The following is a 26746-nucleotide window of genomic DNA, read 5'->3' on the forward strand; positions in this document are numbered from 1 at the left end:
CAATGGCGGGAGAAATGGAGAAAAGAATACATGAAAGAGTCAGTGGGCGCTTTCATGAAGAAAGGTCAGTGAAAGCCCAATATGCAGGTGGGAGACATACGAGGTGTGTCTAAAAAGTAATGAGACCTGGCTCCAGAACTGACAACATTGTTGCCACGCTTCCGACATCAGACAAGACACACATTCCTACTTGATGTTCATTGCAAATCTCAACTTTATCAACAATCGTGTGTACACGTCTGACTTGACAGCGAGCTGCGTGAGTGTGTGTAGCAGTGATACGTTACGAAAATGGAAAAACGTTATCTCGAGCAGTTTTAACAACAACAACAACAACATAGATGAATGGATGATGATGATGATGATGTGGGATGTTTCCCTGCGTTGAGTGCAGGACCCTACCCCATTCCAAAAAGGTTCACATGAAAGGATGACGAGGGAAGGAGCAGTTTCAAACTTTGCGTCAAACTTAATGAAAACGCAACAGAAACTTACGAAAAATTACTTCAGGCTTGTGGAGAGCATGCTCTACCAAGTGCACAGTAGGTTAGGTGGAATCAAGCATTTTTGGATGCGCGTGGCCATGAGAGTGTCGAAGACGAGCCTGGCTCTGAAAGACATTGCACGTCAAAAACGGTGGGAAAAGGTCACCAATGTGAGCTGTCTTGTGAGTTTTATGATCGCTATAACCAGTTAATCAACTGTACTATCATGGAGTCGTCGAAACACTCAGGAACGCAGCTAACCGTGTTTATCCAGAGATTGCGGACTCTTCAATGCAACAGCGCTCTCTGTCAGACTGCCATCTCCGTGACCGAATTCTTGACCAAAAAACGGCATTCCACTGGTTCCACATACTTCGCCTGCGGTCAGAGTCAGTGCGACTTCTTGCTTTTCCTGAAACTCAAATTCCACCTCAGAAGTCGCCGTTTAGAAACCAAAGAATCCAAATGGTCATGACAGACCAACTGAAGGCAGTTGCAGTTACGTCCGGCACTAGTATCAGGAGTGGGAGCAACGTCTCCGGCGGTGTGTGGCTTCCCAAGGGAACTACTTCAAGGAGGATAATGTTGATTTGCAGTTCAGTTGTCAATAAAAAACTTTATAGCATCAGTCTCATTACTTTTTAGACACACCTCGCAGTCCCGGTGGAAGACAAAGGACCACGCATCGTTTGGACCCCTCTGTCCCCCACTCCTTCCTGCTATCCTCTCTCCATCTGTCCGCATCTGTACGCCGCTCATAGCCACAGTTGCTTCGCGGCGCTAACACGAAATAAAAAAAAATCGTTTGGAAAGTGTGCCGGATATAGGAAACATCGTAAGAGCATGCCAAATGAGGTTGTCAAATAAGAAGATAATACGTCGTCCGGTGGAACAGATATATCCACTATAGAAGGGCGCGTTTAAATGCCGCGGGCGGCAAGATGTTGTAACCTACATGTGATGATGAAGTGGAGGCAGTAATATGGGATCACCCGCCCTTCGCTCAGTGCGTTCACGCACGACAAAAAATAACTGGTCTTGTTGTCCCTATGTCTCCTTGTCCTACAACATGCCTTGACCATTCACATATTGGGTCCTAGACCTCTGTGTTAGTGAACCCCCAATCGTGCTGAAGGGGCGTGGAGGAACTTTGGTTACGGGATCACATAATCACAATGCTATATGGTCCGCTGGTCCTACATAAGGGTCTTTAACTGTTGTTATTTAACTCAGCAGACGGCATCCCGTGTTTAACGGGAAGAGTCATATGTCTCCAAGAAGGAGGTACAGTGATACTGAGTGTCCCTTTATCAAGACAACAGTGGCTTCACCCAAGTCATTCGCGAGCGAAAACGATGCCATGTAAGGGCATATCACTGCCAAGCTGCCGCTGTGATACAGGTTTAACACCCGGACCAAGATAAACATATCTCACAAATGGAGTGCCTACCTACCATGAAACATACTTTACTACAAGACAAACAACGATATAACTTCGCAATCGCTACGGGCTGCAGATAAAGTGGCAGCATAATTGAGCCTCTGTATGCAATAAGGGGATAAGTCGAAAAATCACAAACTGAGAAAACTGCAAGTGAATATTTGATAAAGTTCTTGCAGGTGAATTTCCTCCGATAACCCAAATTCAAAATATGTAGCATATATGCACGTGTCTACTCTACGTGCATGTCCCGTTAGCTTCGTTTCTGGGTGTGTGACTTAGCAGAAATTAAACAAAACCCAGCAGCATGACATATCCCCTTTTTCTATATAACGCTGCACGCACAGGGTTTTCGTGCAGGAAAAAACAGTTTTCACGAGTCTGACTTTCATGGTGACTCCAGGACGGGCGAAGTTACCTTAGTGCAGTGGAGCAGCCTAGATCGTGATTTTCCTGCTCCTAGACGAGCACAATCTTGAAAATAACGTTCTGTATGGCCAGCAAAATGTGACTTATTAGCATAGTGCACATATTTTTTTCCGATTACAACGCTTAGCAGCACTGCTGACACGGTCACGTGAGGTAGGAAGAACATGTTTTTCGAGTGGAAGACGAGGTTCATTTCCGCATCGTAGCAAAATATAAGCGACACCATTTGTATGCGTGTGTAGAAAAGGGGCCTGATCTGGCTGTCCATCCCATTGACATACATGGATTTCCCGTTTCTTACCCTCCTATTGCGCGTCAATAAATTGCAATACGGTCCTACATTTTCTTTGACAGGTACATACTGGTATGTAGATGCCATTGCAACAAAAATACTAAAAAGGGGATAATTCGACTTATCCCCTTATTGCATACAGAGGTTCAATTGTTTCTGCACACAGAATAAGTCCCAACACGGTAGCTATGAAGCTTATAAGGCGACATGAACCACATGTTGGAAATAGTAAATAAATGCGTCAACACAGAACTCCGAAGACTGGACTAGCCGGTATGAATCCAAAAATGTCATGGAGGAATGTCATGTCTATCTTTTTTTTTTTCTTCTTCTTCTTCTTCTTTTGCTTTTCTTTGGTTTCGCTGCTGATAGAGCAGTGCGGTCACTATGGTCATTAGCCACTCTACAGTGATCTTCAGCAAGAGCTAAACGAGAAATCGCGTAGAATATACTTGTAGAATACATCATGCACAAAGGCGCCTCCTCGGTCTCTTGCCCACCAGCGGCGTCTGCTTTCTGCGCATGCGCATATGCGCCCGCTTGTTTGCAAACAGAAGTGGGTCTATATTCTGGATTAATTTTGCCCACTAGAGGGGGTATGCACTTGTGGGTGACTCTCGCTCACTCACTCCTTGCTCACACATGCTCAACGAATTCGCCACATTGAGCATAAGTGAGTATGCGCATGCGTGAATTTTGTCGAGGCGTCAATACACAAAACACAGTCGTCTGTTTATCAGAAGCTGCGCAGAAAGTCATATTAGTGTTCAAAACTCTACAGATGTACTTGTATAGCTTGTACACATTGTAGTATTGTTACTTGTACGAAGAGACGGCGCTTCACCGGCTGGTCAAATCACGCACTGTTGGATCTGTACTACCATGCCGACGATATGGCCTCATATGTTGCGGGGGAGGACGTAGAGATTGTTGCGTAGGGTGACGTAGGGTGACGTATTAATTGTTGCGGGGCGGGGATCCTGCGTCCTATGCCGACATTTGCAACCCAGGTTTGCTCCCATAGAAAACCCGAGAAAACAGCTAGACAGGTCACAATCGGTGCTGGGATTCGAACGGGGTCGTCTCTCAGTCCCGGCATGGTTGGATCTCAACCGCTAAACAACGGCTGCTAGTTTGCTTGCAAGGGTTTGCCCGATACAGCTCGGCTACCAATGCATGTACACATAAACATGTATTCATATACACATAGCCCCCCCCCCCCCCCCCCCCGGGAAGCAGGTACCCCCCAGAGGTGGATTTCTGGGGAGGTTACCGCGTACAAGTGTTGGAGATGGCATGTTGTAAGTGACTATAGTCGCTAGCTTTTGCTGTCGATGAAGTTTTCATGGTGCTATATAGATCTGATAAGAGGATTTGTCAAGCGTTGAAGACGTAGCACGCGATTTTATTCAATTCAATTATATATTTGCGTTTCTGACTTGCGTATTGTCCAAAAGGTTCTGTTTGGTGCAGTGTGTGAAACCAATAGAGTCCTTACTTTCTTTGGTGAGGCACGAATTTAGCGACTTCCTGTGGTAGTCGTTACAACTTGAACTATTTATGAGCTGGTGACACTGCTTTCTCCAACGTTCCAGAAAATAATGGGGTTGAGCACATTTTCGGAAATGCACCGGCGTTGTAAATCATTAGATAATAACAGATTTTTTAGGGAGTCGTAACGGATACGAGCGTTTACGACCGGCGAGGCTGTCCTTCGCAGAATCATTCCGGAAAAAGCTTAAGCCCATTTGCGAAAATACGTCGACCTCGTCAACCGTGAAGATAACAATGTCACATAACTGGAAGGTAGCAGAAAATACGGCTTGCGGGTAAACCACGTCATGGTTCAAACGTAGTCAGATACGTTACCATACCAACAACGAACAACTCTTTCAGCCTTTTGGGTCCTCAGAAGCAGCGCGCAGGCAAGCAACGTTTCATTGGGTGGCGTCTGAAGGTCACGTGGAACATGATGGATTCCAATGACCGGCATGATCAGGATGCGAGGCTCAGCGACTGAAGATCCTAGTGCGGAGCCAGTAAATCACTCGAGAAAGAACGAGTTAAACGTTGAAAGTGAAAGAGGGAAGTCACTGAAAAGGTTAGCGAGCTGTAGGTCTGTGTTCCACACTCACTTTCACACACTCACTGTGTTCCAGCCCCAGAACATCAATTTCCATCGTAAGTTAAACGTGGATCGATGCTCATGCATGTGCATATTTGATATGCACTTCAAAACATCCTTACCGAGGGCTAGGAATGTTTGCACAGTGGCATTTGTCTGATCGCGGACAAATATCATTCACCTTCCTTACTGTGTCAGCAACAACCTTGTGCTGGATATACCGTGCAATCATGATGCAAAATTTACTCTCGCATGTTTCCTGGAAGTCATGTCTAATGGTATGTAGAACGACTTGACTTGCCTCAGGTCCTTCAGTTGGTTTGCCTTCGCAACCTGGGAAAGTAATTGTGATTATTTTCCATGGTTTGTCAATGATTCCTCTGAAATCGCATTTTAATTAACTATGGCAGTCCAGAATTCAAACGCGCTATGCGCTCGTTGAATCAGTTTCGGTTTTGTGAGACGTGCTGGTATCGCCATCTTGTGCTACATGTTTACACTGAGCCGAGGGCGCTGCTAGAAGCATCGATCCAGAGCCGTTTGCAGGTGCACATTTGTGTTTATAATTAAAACCCTTTCAAGCAAAATTCATTAATTGTGTTAAAAATTCAATTTGTTACAGGTCATGAATATATACAAATAAACTCATAACTACTGTTTAAAAATTGTGTCTGACGGACAGCGCCAATCCGTAAGATGTAGTAATACAATAGTAAGTCAAGCCAATACGCAAGAAAAATGGCATGGGCTAGAAATATGGATTGCCGGTGGTGCCGGCTTCAGTGTTTTGAGGAATCAAAGTATTAATAAGGTGGTGCATTTTGATATTTTATGAAGCATACGCGTAGTTCTGAGGCGTCCGAAAGTTTTTTACACGTTGTGTTCTTTGGCAAATATGCGTATTGATGTCCTGTGTGTTTGTTGTTCTACTGGAATCAATGGTGTGACATGACAGGTGCTCATGTGGAGATCTTCGCCACCGTGTTATCGCTAAAGGTAAGTTGTGTTTCGGGTACAAAATTTCCAACTTACTTTGAATGAATGAATTTCATACATGAATGAGTATTTAGACTTCATCACTGTAATCTTGGCCAGTGAAAAACTACGAAGAAGGTATTGTAATTCTTACCGAACACTCAGGAGGAATTGTGAGTGCTTTGAAGCAGAATTGAAGGTTCTGACGCGTGTTACAATTTTGGTACCATGTTACCTTTCTGTGGCTTATGCAACGTGAATTCAATGACTTATTCCGTGACTGAGAAATATGGTAGCTAATTAAATCTACAGTCTATGAGATCATGAAATAACTGACAGCAGGCTGCATTAACGAAAACGTGTGGTTTCTACACCAATTTTTCGGGGTTTGAAAGGCTTCACGCTGCCAGCGGTGGATACAGAAGTTCCTGGTACTGATATATTCCCCTAAGTGCCAGTAACCTTTAGATGGGCGAAACACGATCAGTAACATCCAATAAACTTAGAAGCGCAGCGCAACGTTTTAGCATCTTCGAAAGGCCGGTGCTTTTGAAGAACCATTGAGTTCCCGTGTGGTGATTCTGACGATCTTTGCTGCATCTTACGACCACAAACTAGGATGACAGCGTTTCATTTCTGACGTCCCCCGAGCGAAAAAAATAAAAAATTGGCGGCCCCCTAATTCATTAAATAATCTCCGCGGCACTCGCGTGCCCTCAGAAACTACATTGTGAAACTAATAGCCGCGGTAATACAGTACTTGAACATTTTCTCAGGAAAACACAGGCGTAGAGATACTTCTGATGTTGCTCATTTTGCTGGGCTTACGCAACCTTATGTCGATGAGGCCAAGAAAAGGGAACAATTTTGTCACGAAATTCGTTGCACATCAAGTGACTAAGATCCTCTATACCACATTTTAATTAACTGATATGCACATTATGGATTGAAAGAATTGAGGTGAAGTGTGGCGAACCTTTTAGGATACGTATAATGATCTTAGTTGTAACGATTCCCTTAGAAACGGTTTTACGACAGGAGGTTTTTGTGCGAAATATGAAGTTACACGATGAAAAGTAGCTGAGCCGAAATTTTTCGTGCAATCATTACTGGATGATTGCAGAGCAAAGATATGCTAATATTGACCCGGGCGGTGGAAGAAGGAGATCGCCACTTCCACTGCTGCTTACGTAAATAGCTATTGCGACACTCAAAACCCTGTCAGCATGCGAGACGTATATTGCATCTATAAAAAGTACAGGTTGACATGGCTTCCCTTCCAAGGCCGCGCAGCGCCTATGTATATAGCAAGGTATATAGTATCTAGGGTTGCGCCATATTGTGAAAGGTCAAAGTGATCACGTGGGTTACCACGTACGTTTCCGAGGAACGCAAGAACACCACTCTTCTCGACGTCTTTTATGCTACACCGGACGTTCATGCGCATAAATAACGGTGAAACCCGCGTATCACATTATGTGACTCGAAAGTTTGCGAAATATGCTTCCTTCTGTAGAAATATGATGCGTTTGAGAAAATGCCGGCAAAATTGCACGTTAAAGAGTAAACATACAGCTTGTTGAAAGAACAATGAAATGCCCCCCCCCCCCCTCCCTCCCAACACAACACTTTGTTGTTGTTGGTTGTTGTTGCAGCGTGTTTTGCAACAAATGAGATGAGATCCTGCAAAAGAACGACGAGCGCAGGTGACCTGATCTTTCGAAGAGCGTCTAATAGACCTGTACCCGAGAAACGTCATAATGACGTTAGTAGACAGACTGAAACCGAAACAAATCGGAAGGGGAGGGCTGGGTTCCACGAATGGGCACTTGTTCGCTGCCTCCTATTGAAAGAAAAGTAGGACCGAAGGTCGCGTCCCTCTCAGGGACCATCGTAATCCCCTCAAGACCGTGGCTTTCGGGCGCGACCTTGTTCGCCCCTATAGCTGCGAGCATAGTTCAACTCTACCAAATTGGTGGCGCCATCGAACACTATGACGTCATTTGTTTGCAAACAGGAAGATGATCTATTGAAGGAGCAGGGGAGGAAGGTACTTGACGTGACGTCAGCAATCCCCCTGACAGGGGATACCATGTGACTTGTGTCCGTAGCAGGCAAATTTTCGGTGACCAATAAGAGCTCTTGGCACAGGGAACTGCCGAGGTCACGCGAGGCGATCGGGTCCCCGCGGCCGGCCCTCCGAGGCTGTTTTCTCCGTCGGTTTTCGTAAGTTTGATTGCGCAGCAACAATACAGCGCACAGCGAAAATATTTCGCATGATGACTCCTGGTTGAGAGCTTAACGAATGAGACAGGGTTTCGAGCCATGTCGAATGTCACCTCATTGCTCTTTTAAATTCGTTGGCCAAGCTACAAGGTAGTTATTCAGACTGGATTACTATGACCCAACCAGGACACCCGTCGGTGTCGTACCGTTTCACGTACAAGGTAATATAGCAAATTTGTAGCCTGTAAAATGTGTGTTCTTCGAACAGCAGCGTCATGTAAGGACGTCCCCGATATAGGGGTGATTGTGTCTTATAAGACCTGAAAGTGTTATTGTGGCTCCTGTGATGTCAAAGTTGAAAAAAAGAAACAGAAATGCGTCCTACGCATCCTTTCACTCTCGCACAGTAGAAGGAAATCCGCCGGAAGGTGTCACATAATTCTACAGTTTAGTGGTCGGATAGTCGAACAATGTTTACGGTTGCTCGTTAAAGGAGCATAGAGGGCGCCTCGACATTATATTGTTTTTACCGTGCGTACTACCTTCAAGAACTGTCACGCAAAATATTTCATTTAGGAAACGCGCACAGTGGTTTATCCAGAATCCCAAGCACAGAGGGGTGTTAGAAAAATATGGGAGGGGGGGGGGGTCATTATTATATAGTTACGTCATTACACCTTAACATATCATTACCGACATGAGTCTAAAGCTGAAATCGCAGGGGCACCCCCTGTAGGGGGTACACAGCTGAAAGAGTTAGAGGGATGTCACTGAACATTGGGGGGGGGGGGTCTAAATTAATCACTGAACGCGCATTTCATCAGAGAATTAGTTCGCAAGAGTGCGCGCAGCGGCAGTGATCACCACCAGCTCCCCTCTGACGCGTTGTGACGTCACATCATCCGAACACCTTTATTGGCTGCCGATAATCTTCAGACCCGAAACGGGCGGTGCCAAATACAACCACAAAAAGAAAGAAGGCGCGCGGTTCACTATTGGGCGAAGGACGTGACGTCACAGACTGGCAGACCAATGGGCAAGCGCGGGAAGGCGTTTTTAGGATCGAAAGAGAGATTGAAAGCTTTCTTACAGACCAGAATTGCGCGCTGCACTCCCACTTTTTACGCGAATGGGCGTCCCAGGGCTTTTAATCCTGATTTCTTTCCCTCCTGGTATATTGTTTTTGTGCTCTTCAATGCTTCTCTAACACTCAGTTCATGAGGCCTGAATGTGTGGCTCTCAAGTTGAGAGGTGGCTCTACGCAAGCTGGGACTTCGAACGTCCGGTCCGAAATTTTAGTTTCCCTCACTTGGAGCAAAGCTATAGTTTGTAAAACTGAGTTCGCCTGGGAACGCCTGCCCCCCCCCCCCCCCAAACAAGTACGTTACTTTAACAAATACTTCGCACGCACTTTTCTTATGGCACAGTTTAAATTGTGACACTTCGTGCATGTTTCGGTTTCGTTTTGCACGCGCTTTGAAATCGCGTTCTTTGGCGGTGCGAAATGCTCCGTTACAACGCGGTCAGTTTGACGTTTCAGATAACAAACAACATTTCAGGTATGATACAACGAAATGTACAGGCAGCATTTTACGCAGGAATCGCTGCACCCTGGGGATCATTCGCATTTAGTCGTTTCCTTTTAGTTTGGGACGAAGTTTAGACTTTAATGAAATTCTTTTCACAATATGAGTTTATAATGTTTTCACAGCCACTGATGACATTTCTGCCAAAGGCGCAGGGTTCCAGAGTACGCGATACATATATCCTTTTTCCGCAGAATTAGTGCTGTTAAGCGCTGAACATCCGCCCATTTTTACGTTGAAAACACGCTGACGCTGTGCGACTCCAGCAGTACTTCGGACCGGAAGCATAAACCCACGTGACATTGGAACTCCCCTTACGTCATTTTGACAGGAATTTCCAAACCACCCATACAGTTCGTAGCCCCTCGCTGAAAAATGTTTAGAGCAGTCAGAAGGTGCAGTATTTGATATTGAGAGAATGGCTAAGATAATGCCAACACACGTGAGAACTAACCTACTCAGATATGGTAACGAAAGAGTTGTGAGTAAAAGTGAATTGTTTGTTAATGCGTTAGCATTAGAAGCGGCGTTTCAGGAAAAGTGTCGGTGTCGATCCGGTCAAAACGTGGAGAGGGACGTACGCCGCGTGAGAGAGGGGGAGAGCAGTGGAGAGCTGAGAGTAAGGGAACGTAGGTGACGGTGCGGAAGCCAATGTACGCGCGCCGCGGCGTCTGACGTCACGGAGAGGAGCACATCTGGTGGCGCGCCAGATACGCGGGCGAGTCTGAACTTGCGGGTGTGCAAGGCTCGCATGGGCTGAATTCAAGTACACAATGGAGTGTGAACCGAGTACGAGTGCCGGGCCAAGTAGGCGCCAAAAGAAGACTGATTCTGAGCAAAGGCGACGAGCTGCCGAAACCGAGGAACAACCCAAGCAACGTCAGGCAGCGGATGCCGCTACTGGGCGCCGAAAGCTGGCGAACAAGACGGGGGAAGAGCGAAAGCAGCGTTTCAAAATACGCCGCCGGCATGGAAGAAGGCTTGCTCCGCTGTTGTGGCTGTGTAGTTAGTAACAGTTAGTGATAGTTAGGGGTGGGTAACGATAGTGAGTGGGCTGGCTGAATGCTAACGCATAACCGCCGCATTAATTACATTAATCGCCCTTCAATTTTTTTATTTATTTATTATTCTTCAACAACTTTGTCTACAATAGATAAACAGTAATTGACACTAAACAATATAACGTACATGAGAGTGATAACCACATGTGTTAGAAATACGTCCATACGAAAGACAATACAAAGGAAGTATGTGGAAAGCAGTATGTGAATATGAAGATGTCGGCGAAAAGTGACAGGATCAGTGATGTCTACAATGGACCGGGCGTTCCACTCGACTTGGGCTAATGGAAAGAATGACTTTCGGAATGATTCTGAGCGACAGATGTTACATGATACCTTAAAGGTATGGTCCATGCGCGTAGATATGAAACGAGCCCTAAAGATGTACAATTGCTGTAAAGAAGTGGTGCGGAGGAACTTGTGATAGAGGCACAACCGAAAACATTTTCTGACAGGATGAAACGGACACATCTGTTTTGTACTGATTCAATGAGGCATGTGAGGTATGTTTGATGAGGGTCCCATACCGATGATGCGTATTCTAGTTTGTGTGGAATGAGGGTAGTGTAGGCAAGAAGTTTGACGTTAGTGGGGGCGAAACGAATGTTGCGGCGCAGAAATGCGAGTGAGCTATTAGCTTTCCTGCAAATGATTGATATGTGCTCCTTCCAAGATAAGTTAGATGTTAGATATAGCTCGAGGTATACACATTTAGTGAGACTGAGTTCCATTAACCAGCTACCGCACCATTCGTCAACCTCACTCCTTCCTGCTAGCTGTCCTCTCTCCATCTGTTCACGTCTGTACGCCGCTCATAACCACAGTTGCTTCGCGGCGTTAACACGGTAACAAAAAAAAAACACAAAAAAAAACATTCGTCAATTGAATCAACGTCGCGCTGTAATGAGCCTGGCCTGACGAAGATGTGATATTGCACGATAGACGACACACTTGTCAGCGAAAAGGCAAATTTTAGAGTGTACGCACGACGGGAGATAATTAATGTAAATGAGAAAGAGCATGGGGCCCAATGATTGAGTCCTGGGGTACCCCAGAGGTAACGGAGCAGAACGAAGATAACGTACCGTTGATTAGAGAGTTTTAGCAAACCGTTGATAACGTGATTTGCGTCGAACCGTATCAACCGGAACCAATCAGTGGATAAGAGTCTGAGTCACACATGACTGCGATTGGCTCCGATAGGCACGATAACCTTACCAACGGTGTGCTAAAACTGCCTATTAGAGAATTTTAGTGCATCGTACACTATCGCCTTTGCGTACGTAAGGGATAGCGTGTAGGCTCTGCGCAATGCTCCTACCTCTTTTTATTTTGCGCGTGCGCAGGACCATCAACGCTATTCCTTACGTACGCTAAGGCGATAGCGTACGATGCACTAAAACTCTCTATTATAAAATCGCTAAAACCAGTGCTAAAAACACTAAGAACGAAACAGGACGGATGCACAGTTTCCGTTCTTAGTGTTTTTAGCACTGGTTTTCGCGGTTTTATGATATGTGACCAACAGGCCCAAATTGGTACTTTATTAAACTCTCTATTGTTGCTTGTTTACGGTTAGACAAGAAATGTATGTTCAGTCCAGGTTATCAGGGACGGTGGGAGGTGAAGGCGAGATAAGATTAACCTCAGATAACGTAAGACTGATTTAGGACATAAGTAGGCTTTCCCCAGTTTCCGGCGTGTACGGAAGAGCACCGATAGACGTACGCCGGTAATTTTTTTTAGGCAGTCGGTGAGAATAATCAGGCACCGATAACCACCGGAATGAGCTCTTCACATTGTCACTTCTGCAAGCGAGTTTTCTGTTTTCAGCTTTTGGACGAGTCTTACGAAACAGCGGCCGGTGCTTTCTGTCGCAGTCGCTATCCGAAGCGCAAATGCAGAGCATTTTCGAACTTAACATTCAGCTACGGAAGGAGTTTGGTGTGCCGGAAATGGCAGTTTATTACAACAAGTTCAGGTTTTAGCAAGATATAGCTCTGGCTGTAAAACAGCAGAATTGTCGCACTGTGACGGGGCACCATCTCAAGGTGAGGCGCACGTGGTTTCTGCTGTGGACCCATGCAGACCAATCTACCAAGGTCTTCTTATTTTTGCCTTGTGAGTGGACAGACACTTCATCATTTATCCTCTCCCCTACGCGGAGACAAACATGTCATAGCCTCAAGATCTCCCCCCATCTCCTTTTCCTTCTATGCACATTTTGAGCATCACCTTTCTCACTTCGCAAATTCATCATCGTACTACGCGAGTGCCTAGCTACGAAAACGCCACGACCAACGCACAGCAAGCTAGGGATAGCTAAACACACTCGAGGGATTATTTGGGAATCTTTCTGAGAAAGCGTCTTCGCCTACGCACATCACATTTCTCAAACGTTGTTACACTTCGTTGCTCAATATATGCGGATTGAGTGCGTTTTTGCTCGTCCGGCTTGTTAGTTTTGACTCGTATTAAAGCGATAACTTTCTGGGGCCTACCAACGTCGACAGCCGTGCACGTCCGTCCGTAACAGTTCTTGCAAGAAATAAGTTACAATGACACCGAAACCAGTGCGGGCGCACGAAGATCGGAACCACATGAAGGCAAGCTGTCACATTTAAGTGCGTTTGACAGGGTCCCCAAAGATACAGGCATTTTCTTTCTTTTCCTCGGCAGCGTCATTTCTCATTTTGCCTTTCTAACGTAGAACGACATATTTAATAAGGAAGCCTATACCCCCTCCTTTTCTTTGTGTGTATAGGAATGCATGCTTTTCACATCTCTTACAATTATGCACATGAATATAGAACATAGTTTTCTGCACTACGCTCGTTGGTCATACTGCTACATAAAAATATTTGCTAGCCTATTAAATTGGGCTGGTAAATTGGGTACGTGCCAACTTCAAAGAAAGTTAGCGCTTACCAACGAGGTACAGTAGAAGAGAACGGCGCGTGCTCTGTATATGTTCTCTTCTCTGTGTCTGGTAAGCGGTAACTTTCTTTGAAAAAATACTTTCACAGCACTTTGGTCTTTCGACTATATCAACATGCGTAGAACACTGTTTTGTGTCAATAAGTGTCGGTGGCACTGCTTGAGGTTTGTGGGTTTGTATCGGTACTGACGACGCACAAAGTCGTATAAATGCCGTGTAGTGCCCTATCAAAAGTTTACCCGTGCCAACATGCCGCGCTTGTGTAGTTTGCACAAAAAGCTCTAAAGGCGATTCAATCCCGGTAAATTTCATAGTGAATGAGCGTCGCAATGCGGAGTTATACTGCGGAATGTAGAAACTCAAAACATTCAAAATGAGCGGTGTTGCGAAAAGCATTTGAGATATTGCTTCCTAGACGCACAGCGCTGAAACGGCTGTTATTGCACAACACCCGTCTCAGTTTTGTGCGTCATGTGGTCGCCTGAGCATGAGCTGAGCATGAGTGAGCTGAAGTGATCCTCAAGCTGGGCTAGCTGAGCTGAGTAAAGCATGAGTGACTCGAGTTCATCCCCGAGCACCTAGTTGAGAGCGACGACGTACTAACGTGTGTGAGCAAATGAGCGTGACTCATGTCTGGTCTCAATTCACCCTCGCCTTTAATCCCTATCACATCAGCTCAACTCTCCTCGTATCAGCTTTACGGTCTTGGCAACCTTGGGATAGGGATGTGAATACGGCAGACTAGGGCGTGAGCGGGAGGCGGGTGCGTAAGAGCGAGCGTGAGCATACGGAGAGCTGAGCCGCAGATGAGCGAGCAAACAGATAGCTGGGCGTGGAGTGATTGAGCAAACGAAGAGCTGAGCGGGAGTTGCAAGTGGCGACATGGCGACCTTTGTCCCAGTCAAATAAAGGCATTCTATAGGAAATGTTGCGTTCCATTTGTGCTGCTGTCCATTTTAGTATGCGACCCCCCCCCCACACACACACACACCTTCTGCCCGTATTATATTATATTTTGCTTCCATTTATTTCGGGAGCCATACGAAGAGTTATACAGGGTGTCCGGTGAGAAAGTGTCATTAAATTTCTAAAAATACCGTATTTTCCGTTGTATAACGCGCGCGTTATACAGTAAAAAAGTGCTCTGACGAGGTTATCGTTATCTAACGGTGCGCGTTGTACACGGAAATATTTTCCTGCAGAGTTCCTTCTCAGGTCGGTGACATACAAATTCCAGACTCTTCCAGAGTGTTGTGGCTTTCACCCATATCTCTTAGGGTCAGTTGACAAAACGGGCGAAAGGGCACTGGAGTTCATAAAATGTTAATGATGCTGCACAAGGATGTTATTCAGCAGTCAATAATCTTGAATTCATTTCAGAAGAACGACGTGATTAAGGAAGGACGTGAAACAGAAAGCAGAGAGGAGACTGAAGTATACTCTGACAGCGACGCTGTTGCATCGGAGTTTAACGGATTTGACTAAATGTGTTTCAAATATAGAATATGCATATATGATGCACCGCTTTGGTTTATTGTGTATACTGGTGGCAGTACAGAAGCTTGTAGCACCATTGCGGTGCGCGTTATACATGGAACATTTTTCAAATTCGGCCCGTTTTTAGGGGTGCGCGTTATACACCGGAAAATACGGTTTAACTTCAGAAAATTATGAAACTATTTGGAATACACACACGTACTTTTGCCACAGATTCAGGCCGTTTTCATTCGCATCACACAATTAATTAAGCTAATTTTGCTAATTGAACTCGAAAATTAGCCAACAAAAGTTAACGTTTTTCTTGATGAATTCGGAAGCCAATGGCCATAGCACACTATTCCAACCGAAATCACAGGTTTTTCAGAAGATTTGTACAAAAATTTGACAGCCGCAAAACCTTCCCCGTGCGAGTTGCGCTTGCTGATATTTACGTTTGAGGAACTTTTCGTTCCATCCAAATACCCTCCCTCCTACACTCTAAAAACTGAACTTCACCGCATAGCACGCTCTGCGCCAACCATTGCCACGAATGATTGGGTTATCGCTTCTGATTCGAGGAGAGAGACAGGCGTACGCCTTTTTTGTGTCAATTATCATATATCCAAATTGACACAAAAAGGCGTACGCCTCCCTCTCTCCTCGAATCAGAAGCGATAACCGTATCATTCGTGGCAATGGTTGGCGCAGAGCGTGCTATGCGGTGAAGTTCAGTTTTTAGAGTGTATACGAACAAGAACATAATCACGCCTTCCGCCCTTATCAACGTGCATACCGTCAGTCCCCAGCCACTGATAACGTCGGTTACCGCGGTAATGCCCTCGATCGGGTGTGGCTGTTTCCACTTTGTCTCGATAAAGGCAGAGCCTGCATTTACGCAAACGCAAATTTCATGGAACATGTCTTGCCAAGTGACGGTTCTGCGGCTGTCAAATTTTTGTAGAAATCTTCTGAAAAAAAAAAAACAACAAAAAAAACCTGTGATTTCAGTTGGAATAGTGTGCTATGGCCATTGGCTACCGAATTCACCAAGAAAAACGTTACCTCTCCTTGGCTAATTTTCGAGTTCAATTAGCAAAATTAGCTTAATTAATGTGTGACGCGAATGCAAACGGCCCGAATCTGCACTCTTAAAAATGAACTTCACCACATAGCACGCTCCTAGCCAACCCTTATCTCGAATGATATCGTTATCTGCCCTGATTTGTTGAGAACGGGAGGCGTACGCCTTTTTTGTGACACTTATGCTGTTCATAATTGTCACAAAAAAGGCGTACGCCTCCCGTTTTCAAAAAATCAGGGCAGATAACGATATCATTCGAGATAAGGGTTGGCTAGGAGCGTGCTATGCGGTGAAGTTCATTTTTAAGAGTGTGTGGCAAAAGTCTGTGTGTATATTCCAAGTAGTTTCATAATTTTCTGAAGTTCAACCTATATTTAAAAATTTAATGACACTTTCTTACCGGACACCCTGTATAGAAGAAAACGTATAGTTAGAAACACGCATGTCCATTCGAAATCTATTCACCCACGTGTCATTACGCATTATCTATTAAGGTATCTCTGAGGGCGTGCATTTACGGGGTCACCGGAAGATGCCTAACAATAATCGGCGATAAAGCAGAGCCCTGTGACTGAAGTATATTTGCGGAAGAATGGAATAAGTTGTTTGACAGTAATATTTATCTCTAGGGAGGTGGTGTTTTATCGAAGCATATTCGTTCCAGAGACATGACTATCCTCCGTGAGCAATGTCGTCGGACTTCGCGTGGCGACGCGCATGTGCTTTCAACGCGGCTTTGCGTCGATGCCCAGCCTGTTTCCGTCGTGGCCCATCCCGGCTGTTTAATTCTGTTTAAACGACCGCACATTCGCGTGGGTGGATTTAATGATCCGTTTGTTTTTCGACACGAAACGCGGTCGTAAAATTGTGTGCCCAGTCGTCTTGATGGCGCTTAGTGGGGGCGATCAATATCACTCCAGAGTACTTTCTGTGTAAATATCTCATCGTGTAGACGTGCTTGATTGATACTGATAGCTTAGCCTCGTTATACACTCTAAAACAAGCACTTCACCGCATAGAAGCTGTGGGCCAACCGTTTCCAAGAATGATAGGGTTATCGCTTCTGATTCGAAGGGAGAGGGGGGGCGTACGTCTTTTTGTGGCAATTTTCATATATCCAAATTGCCATAAAAAGGCGTACGCCCACCTCTCTCTTCGAATCAGAAGCGATAACCCTATCATTCGTGGCAATGCTTGGCGCACAGCGTGCTATGCAGTGAGGTTCTGTTTTTAGAGTGTACAGTCAGAGGTGAACAAATGCCCTGACCTCAGTTTTTGCCAGCGGATGTTTCTGCTCATCTCTCCTCAACCGTAAATTTTCGTCAGCATGTTCTGTTTTCAGAGTGCACGTACGGGGATACACGGGGGAGGAAAAGCTTCGTCAAAAATATGGAAATGAGCAATGACCCACATTCTTCAAAATGAACTTCACCACATGGCACGCTCCTAGCCAACCATCTACCCGAGTGACATCGTTCTGTCCCCTGATTCGTTGAAAACGGGATGCGTACGCCTTTTTGTGACACTTATGCGGAAATGTTAATTGCCACAAAAAGGCGTACGCTCCGCTCTTTCCACAAATCAAGAGTGACAGAGGTATCAATCTGTCAAACGGTTGGCCTTCAGCGTGCTATGTGGTGAAGCTTTGTTTTAAGAGTGTACTTTACAAAGTGCTTCAAGAGTATAGGGGGATGTGTAACAAGAGCAACGCGCGAATCATATTTTCATTAAAAAAGACACATTCATTAACTTTTGTGACGAATAACGACAAGTTGCTCGTCTCAGTTGTGGAAATACAGCACGCTGCCTGGGAAAACAGGTAGAGCTTCTCTTGCGAAAATCCGTCAAGGGCAAGAAAAGTTAACGAAAAAAAAAAATTCTCGATGCCCTGTATCTGTAATTTTGGTTATCCCATGTCTACTTCATTATTTTCAAATTCTGGTTCAGCTTATTTGCATGAATTCGGAAGTTAATATTCTTTTTTCATTACTTGATATAGGCGAATCCATTTTTGCCACTAAAAGGTTTCTCCTCACCTCACCTCAACGGCCATGAGGTGAGGGCGTGGTGAGGGTGAGAACTTGCACACTCTCATCTGCCCTCGTGAAGATGCTCACGTCTAATGGGCGTCACTATAATGGGCGTACGCTGAAATAAATTATCGAAAATGAAATTTAAAACTCCATGCTTAAAAATTCACCCGTGACATATACACGTCCTTTTAGTTTCAAAATCGCTAGAAACATGCTCATAAATAGACATACCCTTCTCCAATCGAATCACGTTAAAACTTTTCCGATTCGTTGATGGGCTGGCACGTCAGAGCCGCGCAAAGGGCGCGAGATTTCGCGCACTACGCGGAAGTTTGGCGCCACCTAGCGGAGAAGCGGTTAGCTTTGGGACCGAAATATTTTGCATTTTTCTTGTGCACGTAAAGCGGAACGCCACAAAAAAATTTCGTCGAAATTCCTGATGGTCGAGCCACCGACCTCGGACGTTTGAGCTGGAATGAGCCTTTCCAAAAGCGTAGTCGCGGAAGTGGTCATGGTCGTATACGACCTCGTGCGGGCAGTTGCACAAAAGTCCCGATCAACATTTTGAAATCTCGGGATTGTAAAAACGGTTCGGGGTTCCGGACCCTACGTACAGCTGATCTGTTACTTCTTGGAATGTGTGTGGGAATGTAGTCGGTGGGTGCGTTAGGTAGGCGCCCCTCTCTTAGCGCACTCATATCGGGAGTATTAGACACCAGGAGCGGTCGCTAAACAGCGTAGAGCAGCTTCGGAACGCTACACTACTCTCTCGCTGATGCCGCTGCCTGTTGTCTGCTCATACAGTGCACAGACAGAGGACACGTTGGCTTACTAGCTTGAACCTATAGAAACGTTGGAAGAGACGTGCGGTTGTGAAGACTTCTCCTTGTAGCAGCGAATGAAATGGAAACGATGGGAATTTGTAACAGACGTCATAAGAGCTGTTTACTGTGAAGATGGCTGCATGGCGTGAAGACGCCTGCATTCAAGCACTGCATTTCCCGCGAATAAACGCCGATATCGGTGTGGAGGTTGTCAACTAATAGAAAAGCGCATAGATTCAGAAGTTACCCGTCAAAAGGAACTCGTTACGAGTTAAGTTATCGTGTGAAAAATGCAACTAAGTTAATAACGAAGTTCTGCAGCCTGAAATGTAACTCGCAGATACGGAGTTACTTAAAAAAAAAAGAACGAGTTACTTCCAAGTTACTTCGGACACAAAATAGCACTACACAGGTGCGGCGCACGTGAGCAGTTGAGTTAGACCTTGAGTTGCTTGCGGAGGGTGCAACGCGCTTAGATCGTTTTCGTTTATGTCCAACAATTCGAACGCTTTGCATCTTACTCCCGCACAATGGTTCAGCTTCATTTCAATGGCAGCGGTTCTTACTTCCTGCATAGAATACTGTCATTGATTGAATATCACGTTCTGTGGCATGAAATGCATTGAAAGAACCGGAGGGAAAGCAATAAAATAAGTGGACGTGAGTGAAAAGCGAATTAAAAGTAACTTGGAACTTAGCTTAAGTTATTTTGGCAAAGTTACCTGAATAAGAAACGAGTTCCCCTGAAAGTTACCACGCCTCAAAAGTACCGAGTTAAGTTACCAAAAAAATGAACTTAGTTACAGTAACGAGTTACCTCGAACTCTGGAAAAGCGTGATAACAGTTACAGTTTTCCGAAATGGAAGCATTGGGATTGGGTGACATAGCAACTCCGTATTTTGCTTCCGAGCCCACACTTGAAAGATCGTCTGCCGGCGCTAAACAGGAAGTACGTCGCAGAAAATCTCAAGCATCCGGGCGGTTGTCGTCTGCTGCCATGCACCCAAATGAAACGGGAGCGCGAAAAGCTGCTCGGAGTCTCACACTCCCGGGTGCGCGAGCGGCGCTTTTGTCGCGTTAAGCGAGTGGAGTCTGAAACACTCGCGCTCCGGGCCGCCTACTGAACGCACCCTATCTGCACGGAGAATTCAGCTGGTCTCGATTAGGACTGGACGGATGACATTGCACAGCGTGGCGCCAGTACAGCTTCCTGTAGCTCTTCTTTCTGCGTTGCATCACGAGCAATACCCATGCTGTTCCGTTCAGAGAATGTAACCACTCGACGCGTATCCTGTTGTGCGTGAACACGCACTGATCTCGTGCACGGAGCCGATAATGATACTATCCTAAACAATAGGCAGTTTTAGCAAACCGTTGGTAAGGTTATCGTGCCTGTCGGAACCAATCGCAGTCGTGTTTGACTAACAATCTTATCCACTGATTGGTTACTCTCTAATACAGAACTAATACCTAATCTGGAGTTGGTTGCATTGTTTGTCTTTTACGTGCACACGCTCAATGGCTTTGGACAAATAGAGGACACGATAAGGCCTTTTGGAGGACCCCAAGAAGGATAGGTGATTTAACAGTATGCTTGACTCACTAGCACGCAAGTAATCGCAGATCGAGGTGAAACGTGTTCAGTGTATCTCTGTGTGTAATCCGAGTGCTCGCCACCGAAACCCAAGAACACCGTAAGTTATCCTTTGGATTTAGGCCTCATTCACACGACCGCTTCCGTTTTACCTCCCGAAGAAAGCGGATCATTTTCCTCTTCCGTGTGCTGCGTCTGCGGTTTTGTCGCCACTTTTCTGACGGTCATGAATGGGGAAATTTGATCCGGAATACACGGGCAGGAACGGCACGTTCACTAGGCGTCACGGAACGGACACACGGATCTCTACGGACTAAAAAAACATACGCTATTTCGTATCATATATACAGGGTGTGTGCCGAAAAACGTAACCCGCATTTTTACATGTAACTCGTTGTCTACTTACCCGAGGAACTTCCGGTGGCGTGCGATGGCGTATTTATGCGTGCGAAAGATACAAAAAAATCCTGGAAGTCATACTCAGCGTAAAAAAATAAACAGAGCGCGAAAACATCGGCTTCCATGCATTTGAATAGGGCGGTCATGACAGGGCATGGTAGTGCATGGCGGTTTACGTGCAGGCACCGCTAGGGGCACTACCGATGAGAATCCATCAGAGCTCTGCTGTTCCTAATCTTCCGTCGCCCCCGTGCGTGAACCAGGCGGATGAACACGAAATTGACAGCCGGATAGCTGATCCAAAGAGCGCATTGGTGCACTGCTCCGCGCAAGAAATATGTAAACCGAAACCGATTAATTTTTTTTTATTACTGTTCCATTCCTGGTGTTACTCGAATTACTTACTCGAAAAAATCACTAAATGTCGACGCGGTTTTTTTTCTTGCAATATTTTTCGCTGAAGGTCCCGATCCGTAAAACAGAAGTTCCGTAAGCGTGCGAAGTAAAAGCTAAAAGTTAGGATGTTTATTTAATTAGTGAGCGTATGCAAATGAGCCGCTCATTACTCAATTCATGGCCGATGTCCCAAGGATCTTTACAGAAAAGAAATTTTTTCGATGGCGCCACCTGTTCACGAATTATTCAGCCGGGGGATTTTCGTGAAACACCCTGTATAGTCTGCCAATCGCAGCACCCAGCCAAGATGTTAGCCAATCGCCGGAGACGATTTTGAAACACAGGCATTCCGTGGCTACTAGTAGCTTCTCATGCGGCTAATGGCGACTCGTTTCCATAGCTACGGCCGCTGAAAGGTACTGTAAAGCAGCAGGCATGCTGTTAATATTGGCAGCGGCATTTGAAAGCTTATTCCGAAAGAAACCCACACTGCATGGGAAACAATCGCCCATGTCGGGTAAATTCGCAGTATTCCATTTTCAACAAAGGGCAATCGAACAGGACACTTTATGAGAGGGACAGGAGGTACGAGACCGTTCCTTTAACACCCCCCCCCCCTCGTGCCGGTTGCAGTGCCCTGTCCTATCCCTCATCTTCCTCAACATCCTCCCGGGCCGCCGATGATGCGGTGTCTGCTTCCAGGCGGTGCACAAGTTGAACCGGGCGGACACTTGAAGACCCACTGTCTAATCTCAGCTAGAGTAACTAGAGCTAGTGTAACTAGAGTATTATACTCTAGTTACACTAGCTTTCTCAACCACGGTTGAGTCAACTGCAGTCGAATGGCTCAACCACGGTCGAGTGAACTGAGCAACGAACGCTGCTCTCAACTGAGCTCACGGAAGTCCGTGTAACTGATTTCGTTGCTCAGTTCACTCGACCGTGGTTGAGCCATTCGACTGCAGTTGACTCAACCGTGGTTGAGAAAGCTAGTGTAACTAGAGTATAGGGAGTCGCCGGAGCATCCGGGGTACCCCCGTCTCGTTGCTCACGACGACGTCCGTCGCTCAGCTTCAGCTGCGTTTCAGGATTGTTTCGGGCAAGATGAGCGCTCCGAAGCTGCAGAATCTACTGTTTGCGCCACCTTGACCAGAACTGCAGGCGCATCTGCTCCAACACTCCGAAGGATCGCCGAAGCTCCAGCGCGTTACGTTCGTCTAGGAACCCTTGGTTACGTGGTGAAAAGCGCAATATCGCATTCTGAAAGGAAATGTTACCATTGGTGACAATGCAATCAATGGAGAAGCCATCTAAAGAAAGAAAGGCTAATGTGTAACAAACATGTTTTTGTTCCGAATCTGTGGCTCTGGTGAAAACAGAAGACTGCTGACGTCACTCCAGAAGGAAGATCGCCGGATAAAAAAAAAAGTTCAGTTTTTTTATATTCTGTGTTAGCGCCGCTAAGCAACTGTGGCTACAGCGGCGTACAGACGTGGACAGATGGAGAGAGGACAGCAGGAAGGAGTGGGGGACAGGGGGGTTAGTATGCGTCCTGGGCCGACTTCAGGGGAAACTGTGCTGACAAAAAAAGAAGTTCAGCGATTGGCTGCGAATTTTACCTAAACGTTTTGCGCGGTGCTTTTAGGCATCATAAGAAATCGTGAAACGCTTCCTCTCTTAAAGCGAGAGCTTTAATGAGCCAACCAGCATGTGGGACATCTGGTTTTGAAAGGTTGGGGTGGGGGGATGTTGTCAGCCAACAAACCAATCTATTCCTGTTTGCCTATACACTTTGCGCCCATGTTTTCGTGTTTTCTTTCTTATTTTACGTGTTACATTCCTTACGTTCACAGCGTATACACCAAACACTTCGGTCCCAATCGAAAAGAATCGTTCTTGCCGAACTTGAAGTTCGTCATGTACGATTCTTTTTGATTCTTTTAAATACGACAGGATTTATGAGCGAACTCTCGGAGTTTTCGTGAGGCGGGGTATGTAGAGCCTATGCCCTGTACTCATTGGCTGTTAGGAGATCACGTGTTCAAGCGCGGCTACAAAACCGCTGTGAGACAGGGCGCGCCTCCAGATGTCACACCGTGGACGCAAGTCGCAACTACCAGAGCTGGCAACTACAGTCACTAAAGCTTATATAGTAAATGTAGTGGCTACCATGCTACGCCGGCGCAAGCAGCTGCTGGAGAAGAAACTTCAGTTCAAGCGTAAGCATGCCGAGGCGTCACTATACATGTATAGGGCGTGCGTCTCCCGGTGCAGGAGCTCTTTGCGTCCATCTTGCTTCCATTCGGAGTTCGATGCAGCCGGAGCGGGACAAAATGCCGTCTCACACATAGAAATGGTCCCACAGGCAGGCGGTGAGACAGCGGGACCTGTCGCTCTTAAATTGGGACGTCTTGTCACTTTATTTGTTGGGCCACATTATACAACGTGATCGCCTGACTGTGGTCACGGTACGCTGAAATATTGCGTAGCCACCACAGTGATAGTGTAAAAAAAAAAAAAAAAAAAGTTAAGCGATTTCACGAAACATTAAAAACCTGTCTCTGAAAATTTAATAGAATTTCAAATAAACGTAAACAACGAGAATTACCCGAGTCAGGCCAACAGATATGGACGACACACAACACCTAAGCATCGAACGCCCAGACCATCGTTGACCCAGGTTCGATTCGTGGCACCTTTTCCAAAGATGTGCTGTCAACGATGGTCCTTTAAAGCTTCCGAGCATTTAAACGCGTTTGGCACAATGCCCAATGATGCCGCCTTTATGTATTTATACCATAAGGCATGCCATACATATATTTATAAGGACCATATATTTATGTATCTATGTACATAGATTTGGTCTGACTCCAAGCTTCAGCGCACGTTAAAGAAGGTCGAGGGCGCAACATTTATTCGCAATCTGGTCGTTGCATAGTCGTTCGTTATCACGGTTATCTCGAAACGTGAAACCCATTCTTGTTATAGTGAACGCGAAAAGCAAAAGAAAAAGAAACGCAGCCGAAATCCTTTCTTCGCTCTCTTCTCCTTGTATATCGCAAAATGTATATCAGCAGGTCGAAACTTTCTATTCCTGCTGATGCCAAGAGTTTCCTCAATCGAAGCGAGCGCGCAGGTACAGAATGAAAGAGAGAGCGTAATAAACGAAAGGTCTATCTTCTCTCGGTGACGTAGACCTCCTCATTCGACGGCGTGCGACCTCATTGGAAACGTTCCCACTTTCAGTCCAGTCGAGACTTGAACGGGGGTCGAGATCCATCATTCCTCGCTCCGGTTAGATGTGGTCACAGTTCCCTGCACACCTGTCTGGCAATGGACGGCTTTCTCTTAATTGGTCCAAGGTGTACTTTTCTTTTCTTTTTTTCCCCGGTAGGCACGATATCGAAATCTGAATAACTCTCGCGGGAATCGTATAAGGCCGGCTGTGAAAGACGTCTCTACACCTCTCGGTGAGTGTCACGTCTTGTTTTGTTCGTGGGGCTGTAGTTACTCGATACGTACCTTGTGTCCGAAACGTACCGCGATGAATCGGATAGATTGCTTCGCTGGTAGCAAATGCCGGTCACAATATTAAAAATGAAAAACGCGAGAATCATGTCAAGGATACGTTTTCGATCGAGAAAGTAGGTTAGTTCTCTTCTGTTTTCTCAGGCGGCACTTGGTTTTCGAAATACTGTTCGAGACACGAGGATTCGCGCAGAGAGAGAAAGGGAGAAAGTACAGATTGAACACTACACGGCGTGGAGTAATAGCGGGTATCAGTTCACAGAATCAGGTCCGTACGGAATGTTATCTATTTTGGTGTTTTGATTTTTTTTTCCCAGCTCATTCGGCTAGTCCCCGCTCGCCAGTCGCAACTCGGCACTGCCGAGCAGAGACGGAACACCTCCAGGGCACCAGAAAAGAAATTTCTTTAGTTCAAGGCCCCCGTTTTTTTAAGGCGAAGTGCCGTGCACTTTTATCTGTAATAGATCTACAAAATGTGTAGCGAACATACTACGAGAAGAAACTTTTCGTGTCGTGGTCATAATACGAGTGTACGGAGCTGCACAGCCGAGTGAAGTTCATTGTATTTGCACGAGGCATCAGTTTCAGTGTACGTGTGTCATGACGCGCATTCTCTGGTCGACCGTGGGTTAACTGTAAACCGTATCTTTTGTATCACGTTCGCAGTTCTCGAGAGTTTTGTTCGTTGTATTAACGCCGAATTAAATTGTGATATCTTATCGAAATCCGCCGTGTGACTACTTGTCAACGCTTTCTTTAAGTCTAATTCTGAAATGCGTCTAAAGGATTTGCGCATTACAACGAAAGTGCGGGCGGAAAGTCTTTCTCATTTAGTCCTCCCTTAATTCCTGAAAAGGAGGAGCTTCCTTCGAAACGTCGGCTGTATTCTTACAACTATACAATTAACCGTTCCCCCGTTTAATGAGTAAATTCCTAACGTTTTGCTCTACTGTAGACTTCCGACCCTGTCTTCCCGCACGTATTCATTTTCATGGTATGTGTATTTTTGCATTCATTACGTGAGAAGGGTACGTTAATTCTGCGTGTTCCATGCAGGTGCTATACACGAATGCAAAGAAACAACGCTGCCTTTATACTGCACACACAATTTGTCCACTCGCTGAAATACCTGGCAGCAAAGTCACGTTATTACACTTGAAACGGAAACGCCCAGATTACATAAACCTCGGGCAACATGTCAGTCTTAGTTCCTAGGCACGGAGATCGGCTGACGTGAAGGGGAAAAATATGGTCAAGCGTGACTCTGTGAGATGCCGTATACGTAACGTAGTAGATAAGGCACTTCAACATAGAAGGACAAACAACACAAGCCTCACAACGCCAATTGCATACTTCAGTTGAATAATGGCAGATGGAGAAAAGGCACCAGCAGTGGGATTCGAACCCACACACTCTGACTGCCGGTCGGAGATGCTACCGATTACACCATGGTACCTATACCCTCTCTTCAACGGTCGTGTTGAAGACTGGGAAGTGGTGGGTTCGAATCCTACCACCAGCTGTTGTGTTTTGAGGTTTCCCCCTGAAGCAGGCCCAGGACGCATAGTAACCCCCCCCCCTCCATTGTCCCCTCAACTTCCTGTTGTCGTATCTCCATCTGTCCACATCTGCACGCCACTCATAGCCAAAGTTGCTTCGCAGCGCTAACACGGAAACGAAAAAAAGTCTCGTCAACGTATCTTCTGACAACGTAACGTTCTTCAACAGCCATTATTCAACTCAAGTATGCAACCGGGCGTTGGGACTTGTGAGGCTTGTGTTGTGTTTGTCCTTCTACGTTTAATTGTCTCATCCTCTACAACGTTACATGAGAAAGATGCCGCCCGCCACGA

At 45.8% G+C, this 26746-nt stretch overlaps 1 protein-coding gene across 4 annotated transcripts in view; it reads left to right on the forward strand.

Moving 5' to 3' along the window:
* The first annotated feature begins 5511 nt into the window (after positions 1 to 5511).
* The window catches only part of LOC135378221 (oxidative stress-induced growth inhibitor 1-like), a 56110-nt gene continuing 34875 nt past the window's right edge, over positions 5512 to 26746 (forward strand). The window contains exon 1 of one of the 4 annotated variants that reach the window (XM_064611165.1): positions 5512 to 5768. In XM_064611165.1, the coding sequence (XP_064467235.1) occupies positions 5721 to 5768 (48 nt within the window). In that variant the 5' untranslated portion in view covers positions 5512 to 5720. Of the gene's footprint in view, positions 5769 to 20538; positions 20671 to 22579; positions 22604 to 24571; positions 24836 to 26746 lie in introns of those variants that run through there. The other 3 variants (XM_064611168.1, XM_064611170.1, XM_064611167.1) reach the window with 3 other exon arrangements.

This window comes from Ornithodoros turicata, chromosome 1 (assembly GCF_037126465.1).
Source record: "Ornithodoros turicata isolate Travis chromosome 1, ASM3712646v1, whole genome shotgun sequence".
Lineage (NCBI taxonomy): Eukaryota > Metazoa > Arthropoda > Arachnida > Ixodida > Argasidae > Ornithodoros > Ornithodoros turicata.